This window comes from Chaetodon auriga, chromosome 2 (assembly GCF_051107435.1).
Source record: "Chaetodon auriga isolate fChaAug3 chromosome 2, fChaAug3.hap1, whole genome shotgun sequence".
NCBI classification, from domain to species: Eukaryota; Metazoa; Chordata; class Actinopteri; order Chaetodontiformes; family Chaetodontidae; genus Chaetodon; species Chaetodon auriga.
The window spans coordinates 25725313-25740177 of record NC_135075.1 but is presented as its reverse complement, the minus strand read 5'-3'; the positions used below and the strand labels follow the sequence as shown (position 1 = coordinate 25740177).

At 44.2% G+C, this 14865-nt stretch overlaps 1 protein-coding gene across 1 annotated transcript; it reads left to right on the top strand.

Annotated features, from left to right (window-relative positions):
* The first annotated feature begins 667 nt into the window (after positions 1 to 667).
* Positions 668 to 12051, top strand: pank4 (pantothenate kinase 4 (inactive)). Its single transcript, XM_076743330.1, has 19 exons — positions 668 to 810; positions 1253 to 1335; positions 1540 to 1748; positions 2386 to 2569; positions 3097 to 3189; positions 3299 to 3452; positions 3974 to 4155; positions 4235 to 4316; positions 5086 to 5186; positions 6358 to 6513; positions 6748 to 6860; positions 7293 to 7380; positions 7662 to 7813; positions 8636 to 8691; positions 8796 to 8845; positions 9142 to 9246; positions 9329 to 9429; positions 9605 to 9673; positions 10324 to 12051. Exons 1-19 carry the CDS (start codon positions 687 to 689, stop codon positions 10571 to 10573), a joined length of 2352 nt encoding a protein of 783 aa, XP_076599445.1. The 5' UTR covers positions 668 to 686; the 3' UTR covers positions 10574 to 12051.
* The last annotated feature ends 2814 nt before the right edge of the window (positions 12052 to 14865 follow it).

Below are 14865 nucleotides of genomic sequence, written 5' to 3'. Positions count from 1 at the left end.
CAAAAACTGTGAAACTGTTTTTCTCTTTTGTTTTCCCTTAAGTACCTTACCTTAAAATATCCATCTATCTGTATGGATGTAAAACCTGAGACTTTGGCTGCACCATTCTACCAACACATGGAAATAATATGCATCGGTTATACAGATTTCCCCACAATTATACTTACATATTTGATATTTCTGGAAACTTTGGGGTCCCCACTGGAAATCAAAAATAAAGCTCTGTGGATGTGGACAAATTGTGGCTGCACAGCAAAAAGCTTGTTATGAGCAGAGCCAACTTCTACAAAGAGTTTAATAATCAAACCACTCACCATAACGGCTACAATAATTACTTCCAAGTTGAAAGAGTGGAAAAAGAGTCATCTTTATAAATCTGTAGCAGCCTCAATAACAAATAGTTTACTATGAGCCACCTGACTGATAAATCTGTTGCTCATCATATGTGTAATACTTTACTAATACTTTGACATACTGCACCAGCTAACTCCTCCATCATCTTGTTTTTTTGCTCCTTTTAAAGATTATTGGTGCTATAGCTGTTATTACAGGTTCTAGCGTTTACTGCGTTGTGTGACTGAACTGTTTACAGGGCCACGCCCTCAGATTGTATATGGACGCTGATTGGACGGCCGGGGGCACGCACGCACGCACGCTACGCACGCAGCGTCAAATCATTGTCGACCATGGCGGAATGTGTTCGAGTTGACAGCAGGACAAGTAGCCATACCATGGATAAAAGCATCACTCTTCCGCCCGACGAGATATTCCGCAATTTGGAGAACGCCAAGCGGTTCGCAATAGACATAGGTACGTGAGTAAAAAAAGTTTTCTTTGTTTTTTTTGCGCCACTTTTGCTCGAACGGAGCTAATCTCACAGTCCAGCTACGCTGCAGCCTGATACTATGACAACACATGACTTTAAGTGAAGTAAACAAGGCAAAGCTAACGTTAGCGCCTTAAATTCGTGTCTAGGTTTCGTTTCGTTTAACAGCAAGTGTGCTCACCGTGAAGGTGGAGGTCTGGTGAGATTTCGGCTTTATCTTTACCTTTAAAGCGAAGGTCTGCCGAGCAACCTGGCCAACTTTGACAAGTACAGCAGCGTTGGCGTTAGCTGCTAGCTAGCCTGTGAGGTTGTGCCGTCTCTGATTAGCTAATGCTACAGTTTAAAGTCTGGATCTGAATCCAGTTTAACGTGTGCCGTCTAACGTGTTTGTAATCGGACATTATTTTTGTTCTTTTGCCTTAACAGGTGGATCTCTCACAAAGCTTGCCTACTACTCGACTGTTCAGCACAAAGTGGCCAAAGTACGATCTTTCGACCACGCTACAAAGGTAATATTGATGTACAATCTGTGGTATTCTGGGTACCGTGCCAAGATTTACTATATCCCACAAAGCCGAGCTGCATGGATCGGGAAAAGCTTATATCCCCCGTTTTCCTGCCTTTTCTTGATGTGAAGACTCCACCACCACCGATGGCTGTCATTTAGATAAGCAGTAGATGTAATGGAGTGCTCTTTCTCATCTTTGTCTCAGGAGGCTGCCAGTGATAAGCTGTATGAGATATCCGTGCAGGAAGAGGTCACTGCACGGCTGCACTTCATCAAGTTTGAAAATGCGTACATTGAAACGTGCTTGGACTTCATCAAAGACCATCTGGTCAACACCGAAACCAAAGTTATCAAAGCCACGGGTGGAGGCGCACACAAGTTCAAAGAGCTCATTGAGAGGAAACTGGGACTTAAGTGAGTATTTTTGCTTTCGGTTTGATGCTGCACAGCGCTGCTCTGTAGATAATGCATGCACAAACAGGAACAGAAAGGGAGGAACATTTCTGTCATATTCTGGAAATTGAATGAACAATGGTCTTCAACATTACTGGAGCTGATTCACACACAAAGCAATGTCCTGCCCTCTTCCTGTAAATGAGTTTGAAACAGGACAAATATGATTGTTTCAGAGACATTACTTGATCTAATTTGATTTCACTTTCTTATGAAGACGACTCTGGAAAATATCTACTGTTCACTGGCTTGCAAACTGTGACAGCCACTTTTCCGGTGAACACCGTGTGAACGCAGCAGAGCGTTCACATGATGGCTGACTCGCTATTGTCTGCATCCGTATGGAATTAGCGCTCTCTTTATATTACAGTTTCCCAGTGAGATATTACTCTCTTAACTAAGATAATGGGGAACTAATAGGTGAAATTGTCTATGTATTTGTTTCAGACAGCTAGTCTGTTTAGAAAAATATAAATGGCTGATATTCTAAAAACAAGGTCACACATAATATTTGATTTACGAGAGGGAGGACAAGACTGTCTGTCCTCTGCGCTGGCTGTGTCTCATTTAAACTAAATGATTCTTCACACTGTGGCAGAGTGGACAAAGAGGATGAGATGACCTGTCTCATCAAGGGCTGTAACTTTGTGCTGAGGAACATCCCCCACGAGGCGTTCGTGTACGCCAAGCATGCTGACTCAGAGTTCCGCTTTCAGACGACTCAACCAGACATCTTCCCTTACCTGCTGGTGAACATCGGCTCTGGGGTTTCCATAGTCAAGGTAATAACTGATGAATGTAAACTTTGGAAGTGAATCAGGAAAGAAGGTCTCCCTGTTCAACACTTTAAAGTAGAGCTGACACTGTTCGCTGATTACATGATTGGTAGTAGTGGTTAGTTAGATGCTAAGTTAGCAGTACTTAAATATCTGCTTATTCTGAATTTGATGCAGCAGCACATTTCAAACAAGTTGGGACAGGAGCAACTAAAGTCTGGGAAAAGATGTGGAACACTCCAAAAACACCTGTTTGGATCATTCCACAGGTAAACGGGTTGATTGGTAAAAGGTTAGAGGATCGTGATTGGGTATGAAAGGGACATCCTGGAAAGGCTCAGTCATTCACAAGCGAAGATGGAGCGAGGTTCACCACTTTGTGAACACATGATTGGATAAAGGAGATCAGTACATGGGTTCAGACACAACGTCCCCACTTTTTTGGAGTCTGGGTTTTGCTGTGTTTATCGTGAAAGTTTGTCTTTTTCTAACATTCGACTAAACCTGGGTCTTCTGCTCTCATTCTTCAACAGGTTGAGTCGGAGGACAAATTCGAGCGAATAGGAGGAAGCTCAATAGGTGGAGGGACGTTCTGGGGCCTTGGAGCCTTGCTCACCAAAACGAAGGTATCCTAAATATCTTACTGTCAGACTGTAACAGCTGTTGTTGTTGTCTTCTCTGTTCAGTTTTTGGTTTCCTGAAGCCTCATGAACTTTACCCTTTTCTGTCCTGCAGAGATTTGATGAGTTGCTCCAGTTGGCCTCAAAGGGGCAGCACACAAGCGTCGATATGCTCGTCAAAGATATCTATGGAGGATCTTACGGTTCTTTGGGCTTGACTGGAGACCTTATTGCGAGCAGTTTTGGAAAGTCTGCTACTGCTGACAAAGGTGACACGTGGGCACACTGAGGTTTTTTTTTGTCCTGTAGTGTTATATATGTGTACATTCAGGTTGGTGTAATAAAAGACTGTAATGAGTCCAGCGTATATTTCTGTTTGAGTCTTCTCAGTAAGGCAGGCTGTATATTTTCCAGTTTTAGTACCAAACCTGTGTTGAAGTGAACTGATGACCTCTCACCCAGTTCTGATGCGGCGCTGTTCTCTCTCTGTTAAGAAATGTAGGGATGGCAGCATTCAGCAGAGAGTCACAGCTTTGGCAGCTTGAAACAAAACCTGTCACCGTCCATCTGCCGCTGCTGAGCGATTATTCAGTAGTTCATGATTTTGATACTGATGTCAAATCATTTTGTTACGCTTTGGACCGAAAAGGGTTCACAGAGGCGTTGCTGCCATCGTACTGTTAAAATATATTAGTACCTTAAGATTCAAGTGTGTTTTCAGCTGCTATAATCAGCTTTTCAGTGAAGAAGCATTTGCCGTCTGTTGATATAATTCTGTTCTGAATTGTAGAGTTCTCTAAAGAAGACATGGCCAAGAGTTTACTCCATATGATCAGCAATGACATCGGGCAGCTGGCCTGTCTGTATGCAAAGCTCCACAACCTGTCCAGAGTTTACTTTGGAGGCTTCTTTATCCGAGGACACCCTGTCACTATGCACACCATCACCTACAGCATCAACTTCTTCACCAAGGTCAGGCCAGAAAGACAAACAAACCCCCTCAAACGTGACGTTTACAGTCATGTTATCTTCTCATGTTTTGTTGTTTTAGGGTGAAGTTCAGGCCTTGTTCCTGAGACATGAAGGTTATCTCGGAGCCATTGGAGCATTTCTGAAAGGAGCAGAGGAGGACAGTAAGAAAAAAACCCTACAAATGCACATTATTGTCCTCATTTAGGTGTCAGCTGGGTTACTGTTTGTACTGATGAGTGTGAGCCTGAAAGACATGAATGTCATATGTGACACAGCTTCTCGCCTGTTTAGGCTCAGCTTTGTGGGCTGTACAGCCAACAGTTTTCCAGGCTGAGGTAGAGATGCATGCACAAAAGAAAAGCCCACATTTCTGGTCAGAAGGAGAAACGCACCTACTTTTAAACATTGTGAAAGACTCAGATATCAGCAGGATTTTAGATATGCACAAATATTGCAGTGCAGAGCTTTTCAGTAATGAAAGAGCAAGACCGTGTTAGTTAAAGGGAGAATGCATGGCTGCATGACAGCGTGAATATTAGTAGAACGTTCATATTTATTAGCTACATAAACAGCTTATTAGGAATATTGTCATTTTGTGCATGTAAACAGTCACTGTGCCTGAATCTATTCTCTCATGTCCTCCCTCACACATTAGGACTGACTGCAGACTTGTAGTATTACAGGAAACAGATTCTTGCATGTTTTCACATGCCTGTCTGTCTTTCACATTAACACCTGCAGTGGCAGAATATGGAAGACCTATTGTAGGTAGTAATGCTAGTGCAGACTAACAGAGTACAATTTGTATCAAAACAACTATTTGTGTCAAATAATGATGAAATCTAACTTAGTTTGGGGCCAAATATTAATCCACTATAGTAAAACAGTTTTACCATAAATGTCATAATTCAACATCTTGTGCTCCTCCAGATCCAAACCAGTACAGCTGGGGTGAGAATTATGCAGGAAGCTCGGGCCTGATGAGCGTTTCACCAGATATGAATCCCATGCAGCGTGCACGCAGTGGAACGGTGAGTCTGCAGAGGAAGCAAAGACTGATCACATAGAAGACCTGAAGCTGGGTCATGGGCCACAAGGGCCCACTTAAAGCGCTCGAATGACCTAGTTTCACTCGTGTGCAGGCTTATTGTTATTTTAAATTTCACCTTCCTCCCATCAAATTTCTGATGTTTTTAGATTTAAGTTTCATGTCACATTTCGTTTTTGATCTCCGTCACCTCTGTCCTCAGTGAGTCCATAAGCATCGTAAGAAGACCCTCATTAATCTCTGATCACCTTTCTTTTCATGTCCTTTCCACACATTCCTCTGTCTACCTAACTCTCTCCTTCAGTTTCCCGTAAGTACCTCCGTCTGCTTCTCTGTGTGCCCTGGTTTGATGACATGTGGCTCCTGCTCACAGCGCCTTGTTCTCTAGCTGGAACCACTCCAGCATTCAGTCATGTCAGCATTCACTCTGTTCACCGGACAAGAGAGACCTGAGAGCAGGTGTTTTAGCTCAGCTTTGATTTGGATGAAGGCCTCGCTGCTGTTCTGTCCCGTACTAAATCCTTTTTTGGTCAGATCATGTGCTGTGAAGATGGAAAATAAGAGCGTGTGATGTTTTTGACTCCCACTTTGCCTTCTGATTCCTCGGTGTGATATTTGAGCATGCAGGCCTGTGTAGAGAATGAGGAGCTGTTAACCTCTGTTAGCATTAGCCGCCCTGTAATCCACTCTCACCACTGAATTTCCTGCTCTTTCCTCGGCTTTCATTAACTAGTTTTCACGAGTGCAAACCGGCAAAGTGTGATGCAGGACTGCAAGTGAAATATTAGTTCATCTGTGAGGATGTACCACTCAATGTATGTTCTTTAAAAACAATTGACTTTCTTTAATGGACTATTGATTGTGTTCCACAATTAATGAACCTGCTGCCTTCCGCTGGCTTTTAGGATTAAATCTTGCTCGAATCTTCCTTCCCTTTTCCTCCTCTCTGCTTCTTTGTTGTCTTACCGAAGAAAAAAAAAACTAACATGAGTGAAACCTACCACAGTGCTGCTAAGAAAAAGGGAAATATGTCCTAGAATAAGAATCTTTGGGAGTGACAGCAGCAATAGGCTTTGACGTTTGAAGAGCTGGGAGAAGCATTGAGCTTATGGGCATGACAGCATGTGTCCCCTCTGTCTCTTTGTTGTGTCTAGTTTGACATGCTGGAGATGGACCGGCTGGAGAGGCAGCTGGTGAATCTGCCGCTGCTGCAGGACCCTTCATCTTACATCCCCGACACCATGGACCTCACAGAGGACGCGCTGGCCCGAGAATACTGGCTGTACTGCTTCGAGGAGGCCCTTGATGGGGTAGGACGGCAAGCGGTCTCAAATTAAGACGCGTCATACAGACAGTGTCCGTCCAGAAAGTCCTTTTCGTATTTCATTGAGCAAGTTATAAACTGTGGTAAAGCAGATCTGGCGTTTACAGGTCAGCTTTTCATAAGAGATGAACAGGTCTGAGGTTTTTTTTTTTCACTCAGTGCTTGTGTGCTGCGGAGGCCGTGAACATGGCTGATTGCTGCTCTTGTTTTTTCGGAGCAGGTGGTTAAGAGAGCCGTAGCGAGCCAGCCCGACATGCCGGAGGCAGCCGAGCGAGCCGAGAAGTTCCGTCAGAAATACAGACACAAGCTTCAGACCCTGCGCCACCAGCCTTTGTAAGGACTGCTTTTGTTTTTGCACGTTTGTCCCAGAGGTCGCTCGTAGTGGACCGAACCTCGAGCCTTTTCTTCAGCGTCTGCTGTAGTTTCATGTCTCCGTAGCTGCTGTCACTGCACGTGTGCTTTTCAGTATAAAAGGGAAGTTTTTGATGTTGAATCTGTTTCCTGTTTCAGTGTTTCAGAGTCGGGTGCAGTGCATGAGTGTGATTTTATCAGAATAAACTGCAGTCAATGATGCACATGTAAGATATCGACATAAAAAATGCCAGATTTTCATAAACCAGTCCAGTTTTTATCTGTAACATTTTGTCAAGCCGCAGTACGAGCACCGTCAGTACCAGTGAAAAGGGCTATGCATCGACCGCCCCAGCCCCGTTCTGTGTATGTTTTTCTCTCTGGCTAATGTAGAGTGCTTCTCTTCTCACCTAGTGCTTATGGATCCCTCACTGTCAGAAGTCTGTTAGACACGAGGGAACACTGTTTAAACGAGTTCAACTTTCCTGATCCCTACTCTAAGGTCTGAGCGAAATCTATCAACCTTTTCTCTTCTCTTTTTGTCTTCTTTTCGTGTGCTACACGGCTGGTTTGGCCCACACTGAGCTCATTTGTCTACTTCTTACAGTTTTTCATACAGTCTCATGGTGTTGCACAGATTCATTGTCAAATTTAGGTGATCCATTAGTCTCTATTCTCATGTTGTTTTAAGAAAAATCATTTTTCTCTCATCTCTTATTGCTTCTGATCACCGATCTTTTATTCCATTCAGAGCAGCTGTACCATCTCTGTGCTCTCTCGTAGATTAAACAGAAGGAGAATGACATAGCTCTCAAGTACTACCAGAAGGCTGTGAAGTCCCTGGAGGAGCTGAGCTGGGAGGAGAGACAGTTCGCCCTGGTCAGGGGCGTCCTGGCTGGGAATGTCTTCGACTGGGGAGCCAAGGCCGTGTCGGAGTGAGTGGAGTTAATGGCTTTTATATCCTGTGAGCTGCCCGGTTGAGTGGTTGCTTTGTTCTGCCTGATTGTGGATGGTTTGATGGGCTCTGGTTTGAACTGGGAGTTTTTCCACTGCTGTGGTAATGGGTTTGGCCACGTTACATTGTTTTGAGTGAGCTACCCCGAGGCGGCGTGAATTGAAAATAACCGAAATAAAGAATCTATTAAAGGGCTGCTTCTCATTACTCCCAACAAAGAGAGGAACCGCATCCCAATGATTCTTTGAGAGTGTTTTAAGTCTCTGTTGCTGTTTGAAGCTTAAAGTGAGCGACTGCCTAAAGGTCAGCTGTGGTCTGCTCTTTAAGAAACGAACTGATGAGGGCCGATTTGATGTGCAGGCTGCAGGGGCTGCCATGTTTTACTGTCGGTGTTTGGAAAGTTTGGTGTGTGAAGCATTTGTTTTACAGTTTGTAGCTTCTTTGCAGCATCATCCATATTTGAAGCATTGTCGTCCACCATAAGCTGATTGGTTCTGCTGATATTGATCTTCGTGTGATTGGTGTTGCACTGAGTGATGAAGCTCTCCATCAGTCCTACAGTCTCTAAGTGAAGACATCATGTCAATACAGTGAGAACTTCTGACCACAAAAGACACTTCATGCCTCTTATTTAACTCCTTCAGTCTTCAGTACAGTTATTATGAGTCTGGACTGACAGGGATGTAAACTGCTTCTTGATTGGTTGGCAGAAGCTTTCAAACATGAGGTGGTAATTCTGGTTGTACTGTGATCAGACAGGTATTTGTCTCACTTTTGCATATTTTATTTTGATGTCATACAGTGTCCTCGAATCTGATCCTGAGTTTGGGTTCGAGGAAGCTAAGCGACAGCTGGAAGGTACCTTTTGCATTTGCTGTTGAACCACTGGACACACACATCTTTTAGTGTCTGTTTGTTTTTGTTTTTTTTAATCTTATTGTTTAATTTCTTCTTCTTCTCAGAGCGGCCGTGGCTCATTGATTCCTATGACCAGTGGCTCGAGAGACTCAAGGTCAGGCTCTTCCTCTGCTTTTTCATTTCAAATGCATTCATTGCAGCATTATTGGTGTGAGGTTAGAGGTTTTATCAAAGACACCTGACAGGATGCGATGCGTCCAGATGGAGACAAACACGTGACTCAGACGCCGTCAGCATCAGTCACGGCTATGTTTGATGAAACGCAAAGAGAAAAAAGCAGCTTTTTAGCACTCAGCTGTAATGTTTCATATACTTGCGATGGTGTTTCTGTGTGTGTGTGCTCGTTATGATTAGTGCTTGAATACCATCCATCCTGGTTTTCTCTTGCAGGGTCCTCCTCATAAGTGTGCCTTGTTTTTCGTAGATAATAGTGGAGTAGACATCATTCTAGGGGTGATTCCTTTTGTCAGAGAGCTTCTCTCTCGAGGAACAGAGGTGAGGAGCTGCAACAACATAAAGTCACAGATATTCAGCTCGATGAACTGTTAATCCAGCTCTTGTGTCCGTCTGCCTTCAGGTGGTGTTGGCCAGTAACTCTGGTCCGGCTTTGAATGACGTAACGAACGGCGAGCTGCAAATATTGACGGAGAGAATCGCTGCCATGGATCCAGTGATTCAGTGAGTGTTTTTAAAAAAGCACAAACTGATGAGAGCAAACGGCCCCTTTTAACATTATCATCCAGAACTCCTAAAACCTGATTTTCTGTGTCTGATCTCATGATTTCACGTCTGAAAAGCTCTTTAAAGCCTTTGAAGAGGGTCGTCACTGAGCTGTGGTCTGTGTGTTGTGCAGGGCTGGTCTGAGGGAGGACCGGTTGACGTTGGTTCAGAGTGGTTCCAGCTCGCCCTGCCTGGATCTGAGGTTGGTTATTTGGCAAGTTTACAAGGGGGGTGCTGTTCAGCCCGTGAAAACAAGCTCTATAATATCTGGAGGGAACGTATGACTGATGTCATCAGGGGCATCTTGGCTTGGGCTGAGAGATCAGAAAGGCTGCGTTATAAACTGGAGTTTGAGTTTGGAAGAATGAATCAAGAACACTGCAGATCAAGATCATTTCCCACTTTCGCAGATGCGATTAATCACACCTCAGTGGGAGGTAGAGGTCTTAATGGGAACAAAATTTCATCCCAGAGCCTGAAAAGACTCATTAATGTACTACCTGAAACTGAACTGGACCCATGCAGAGCTGAAACATGCCAGAACTGTTAGCATTGCTAATTTGCGATCTCATCCTAATGTCACAGTGATGCAAGTTACTGCACAGCACACATCCACACACACACGCCGCTCTTCATCATGATCAGCAGTGTCGGCCGGATCTTCTCGGATCCGCTCAGCTATTACACACGATGTTAAACAGGCCCAGCATCTGCGGTGATAGAACGGGACTGGACCTGGATCTGGGGGGTTGAGTCTGAGCTGGATGTTCACACTTTTAACAGAACTCTGAGCAGCTGGTGAAGGATTCATTAGATTTACTGTTCACTGTTTTATTGTCTGCGTTTCCATAGCCGTCTGGACAAAGTGCTGGCGATGGTGGTGCGGGAGCGACAAACCGACCTGGTGATCATCGAGGGGATGGGCCGAGCCATTCACACCAACTATTACGCCATGCTCAGCTGCGAGAGCCTCAAGATGGCCGTCATCAAGAACTCGTGGCTGGCCGACCGACTGGGAGGAAAGCTGTTCAGCGTGGTCTTCAAGTACGAGGTGCCGGCCGGTAAAGGCAGCCAGCACTCCCCGGCGCTGACGCCCTCGTGAGCCCCACGGAGCTCGAGTTTGAGCGGGACAGCACGCCGAGCAAAGTCGAGCGAGCAGAAGGGACGAGCTGGAGCTCTGAATGTAAGGATGGTGATCGTGTACTGCCACTCAGCCAATGACTGATCGCAAAGCTGATTGTAACATTCAGGTGGTTCTTAAAGCTGATCGTGAACAGGGAGGTTTTACATTTAATTTTGGAACATTGTTGATTTTAGTGCTGCTTTCATGAACGTGGTTTACATTGCTTTGCAGGTCATCCTGTACAATCACTTAGTTTGCTGCTGTCATCGCTGCACATTGATCTGTCTTTGTTTCCATGTGCAGCCGCTGCCTGCGCTCAGTACTTTCTGACTGACTGTTATGACAGATGAGATCTTCAGCCTGTCGAAAAACGAGTGAGAAACAACGGTTTGATTTGAAACATTTTGCGTCAGTCGTTGACACGCTGCCAACACACAACGCTGAGCGCCCGCGTGGGCAAATGTGATTCTCTAGCTGGAGTGTGTGTGAGCTGCAGCAGTAATTACAGCTTTCAGCGGTAACACTTTTTACATGAAGTGTCTTTAATGTGCCTTGAGGCTGATGTGATGAAAGCATCGTTCACTTAGATTAAGCTTTTAATTCCCGTCGAAGGCTACGACGCCACACAAATCTCTGCTTTTGTTTCCCGGCGATCTCACGCCATCGTCTCCGAAGCGTCCGTGTGTTTTATTACTGCCAGTGAATGAATTGAGATTAAGAAATGAATCACTGTCGCTGTCTGGTGTGTAGCTGTTAAAGTGGCATCAGGGAAGACGTTTGATGAGAAGGTGAAGCAGCACTTTATCACAAAGAGATTTGGTCGCGTTCCTCCACAAGGTGGCAGTATTCTACTGTGACGTATGAGTTCTCAAATCTTTCCCAGGGTGCTTGGTGTCGAAACGAAACACTGCATATTTCAGGTTAAATATTCTAACTGTGTGATCACAAACATCACGTGGAACTCTCTGCCACCGGGCTGGCCGTGGCGGGAGTCCCGGGAGTCACCGTAATTAACCGGCATGTTCAAGTACAAGCTGTAATCCATCCCTGAATCAAAGATGCAAAAAGTGTCTGAAGGCAATAATACTGCAGCACGTAGTCGTAACGAACATCCAACACTGTGTGATCGTCAAGTGGCTCCACTGTTTTGGTGACTTCACCGTGAAAATCTGAACTCGAGGCGGGATCGGGTTTTTAAAAGCCTTGGAGCGAAAACGTCCCCCAAACTTTCACTTACTTGACGTGTGGACTCCACATTGCAATATCCTATCTGTGATTTGTACATACATGTGATATACAGGTGTGTGTGTGTGTGTTTGTATGCGTATATATACACACAGTATATATATCTATATATAGAAAACTCATTTGCATCACTTCAGTTAAGCACACCAAGCACAATTTTGTGTATTCTCCTGACAATCAATTTTAATTAAATGGTGAAAACCTTTATTTTATTCCGTCTGTGCGTGTGTGTGTGTTCATTTCTCGCGTGTCAGTGGAGTTTGCAGCCGTCTTAGAGGAATAGGGAGAGTTGAAAGTTGCCCCATATTGAAAAAGCGAACCTGCCCCTGGCGGTATAAAAGCTCGACACCCCGGTATGTGGTGGTTGATGCCTGCTGGGGAGCTGCGGGTTGATAATGCATGAGGACGCCTGGCAGGGGGTCCCCCTGCTTTTCCTCTCATCACTCTGCTGACTGCCAAACACACACACACACACACACACACACACCAGCTCTGCAACACGCCCTCGTGGATTTTGTGACATCTGTGTATGAAGTATGTTGGGCCTGTTCTGGTTTTTGGGTTTGTATGTTTTTACTTACTGCATGATGTTCATGAACGTTTCCCTCCAGCATCCATTCAGTCACAGGCCGATCACGTAGGAGTGCGACGCCCACGCCGATGCAAAAATGCAAAACTCACCGGTAATCTGGTAATTTTGCGTCCTTGTCACTGACGTGTTGCAGCTGAACTTCAGTGCACTTCAGATCGGCGCCGCACGAACGTTTCCCTTTGAACGCTCGTGACCACGCACAAAGTTCCCGCTCGTGCAGCTGCAGCGGCACGGAGCTTGTGTTGCACGGCTTTTCGCTGTATACCTGTCTAATTAGTCACATCACTCTGATGGCGCAGGCCCTGAGAACACAGTGCAGCATTGACTGCAACTGTTTGCATAACACTAATTACTGTAGTTACAGTAAACAGTGATTTCAAAAGGTGTTTTTTTTTTCTCGGGCTTTCAGTCCGCTAAACTGTAGCTGAACCTTTTGTGCATTCTGAGTAACAATAACATCAATTTGATTGGCCATGTGACCTTAAACACACAGTACGCCGCATTGTGTATCACCTGTTTCAGGTGTGTGTAAACACAGTGAGTTCCTCTCGTGTCTTTTGGGTGATTTGTAGTAACTTTTTCCTTTCTTTTTTCCACATCTTTGTTTGCATATGATTTACTCGACTTCATGTGTCAGGAGGGTGGAGCTTCCTGTGGTGGGACGTTCAAATAACATGAGGCATCAGAGTCATGACGTGGCCGAACCGCTTTCACCTGACACGATGTTACTGAACATTGATTCTTCGAGTAGGTTTTATCCATTTCTCTTAGTTAACTAGTTCTGCTTCTCTGATGGCTTTCAACAGTTTTCAGGTGCTTTCAATCTCAGCAGGTGGTGTTCAGGCGTTACAGCTGATTCAGGTGGTGCTGGAGGAAATTCAGATCCTTTACTTCAGTAAAAGTACTAAAAAAAAACTGTTACAAGTAAAAGTACATTGAAAGTTTTGAGCCTTTCGAGGACTCCTCTTTCATGATCCTCTCACCTGTTACCAATGAGCCTGTTTACCTGTGGAATGATCCAAACAGGTGTTTTTGGATTGTTCCACGTCTTTCCCAGTCTTTAGTTCCTTCTGTCCCAACTTGTTTGAAACGTGTTGCTGCGTCAAATTCAGAATAAGCAGATATTTACAAAAATCAGTGAATCTGACGAGGTCAGACATTAAATATATTGTCTTTGTGCTGTTTTCTTTTGATAATATGTCAGAAAGGATTAGGACGTCCGCTCAGCTCATGGTTGTACAAGGAGGGTTGAATCGAGGGCAACTGGACTTGGTTGTAGAAATGTTTCACCTCTCATCCAAGGAGCTTCTCGGATACTTAAAAGTAAAAGTACTCACTGTAGAAAAACGCCCCCTGTGACTGTTACACTACCTTTCATATCATTGGATTATTGTCACATCATTGTTGATGTAAAAGCAGGATTTTACTGTCGTAGTTGTTGAGGTGGAGCTCATTTTGAACCATTTTCTCAATGACTGCAATTAATGATTATTCTCATTAAGGATTAATCTGCTGATTATTTTCTCCATTAATCGATCGATTGATTGGTTTGTAAAAATGGTGGAAACAGTGAGAAATGGCTCCACAATGACCCAAAGCGACACCTTCACAATGCTTGTTTGGTATACAAACCTGAAGATTATTAGAAATAAATATATTAAATAAGATAAAGGAAAATCAGCAAATCCTGATCTTTGAGAAGCTAAAAATTACTTGAATGATTATCAAACAGTTGCCAGTTAATGTTCTGTCTTCATCTGTGAAGTAACTAAAGCTGCAGAAGGATGTAATGGAGTAAAAAGGACAGTACTTTCTTCTGAGATGAAGTGAAATATGAAGTACCTCAGATTTATAATCCTGCTGGTGTTTATTTTCCTCCCAAACTTACAGAAAATCCTTGGATATCTATTTTACTTTTAACCACCTCAGATTTTGAACTCTTCTGTGGAGCTTCTCCATAACGTCTGCACCAAACTCCACCCATCCCCATTTCCAGTGGAGAACACCTGGATTACCTGCAGCGACTGTTCACACTTGCAGAATCCAGACCTGTGAGAATACGCTGGTTTAAAAAATAAAAGGTTTTGATTCCAGCATGTGTGCCGCTGACTCTGACTCCCATCGTGATCTCTGAAGAAACTTCTTCAGTCTCACAGGAGCTGCGGGGGTCCCATTCAAATGCCATCTCGTACTTCACAGAGCTGTTGATATCTTGCTCCAATTTGCCTGACAGAGCGTAAGCATGAAGCAATATGTGGAAATCTCAGCTCGGGACAGAAGCCAGAAAGAGTCAAAGTGCTTTAATGTGTTTTTAAGCACCAGGAATACTCACTGTAGGATCAGCGTGCATCAGCAGCTCACAAGTTCTTCACCCGCTAACAGGATATAGATCCATAGATAAATGAGAAATGTCAGTTATAGTAAGTAAATAATC

What these genes read in the sequence shown, in the direction of transcription:
- pank4 (XM_076743330.1), top strand. Translation starts at nt 687, where the DNA reads ATGGCGGAATGTGTTCGAGTTGACAGCAGGACAAGTAGCCATACCATG. An exon ending in CCTTGCTCACCAAAACGAAG is followed by an intron (nt 3,190 to 3,298) that starts GTATCCTAAATA and finishes TCTGTCCTGCAG; the next exon opens with AGATTTGATGAGTTGCTCCA. An exon ending in GAAAGGAGCAGAGGAGGACA is followed by an intron (nt 4,317 to 5,085) that starts GTAAGAAAAAAA and finishes GTGCTCCTCCAG; the next exon opens with ATCCAAACCAGTACAGCTGG.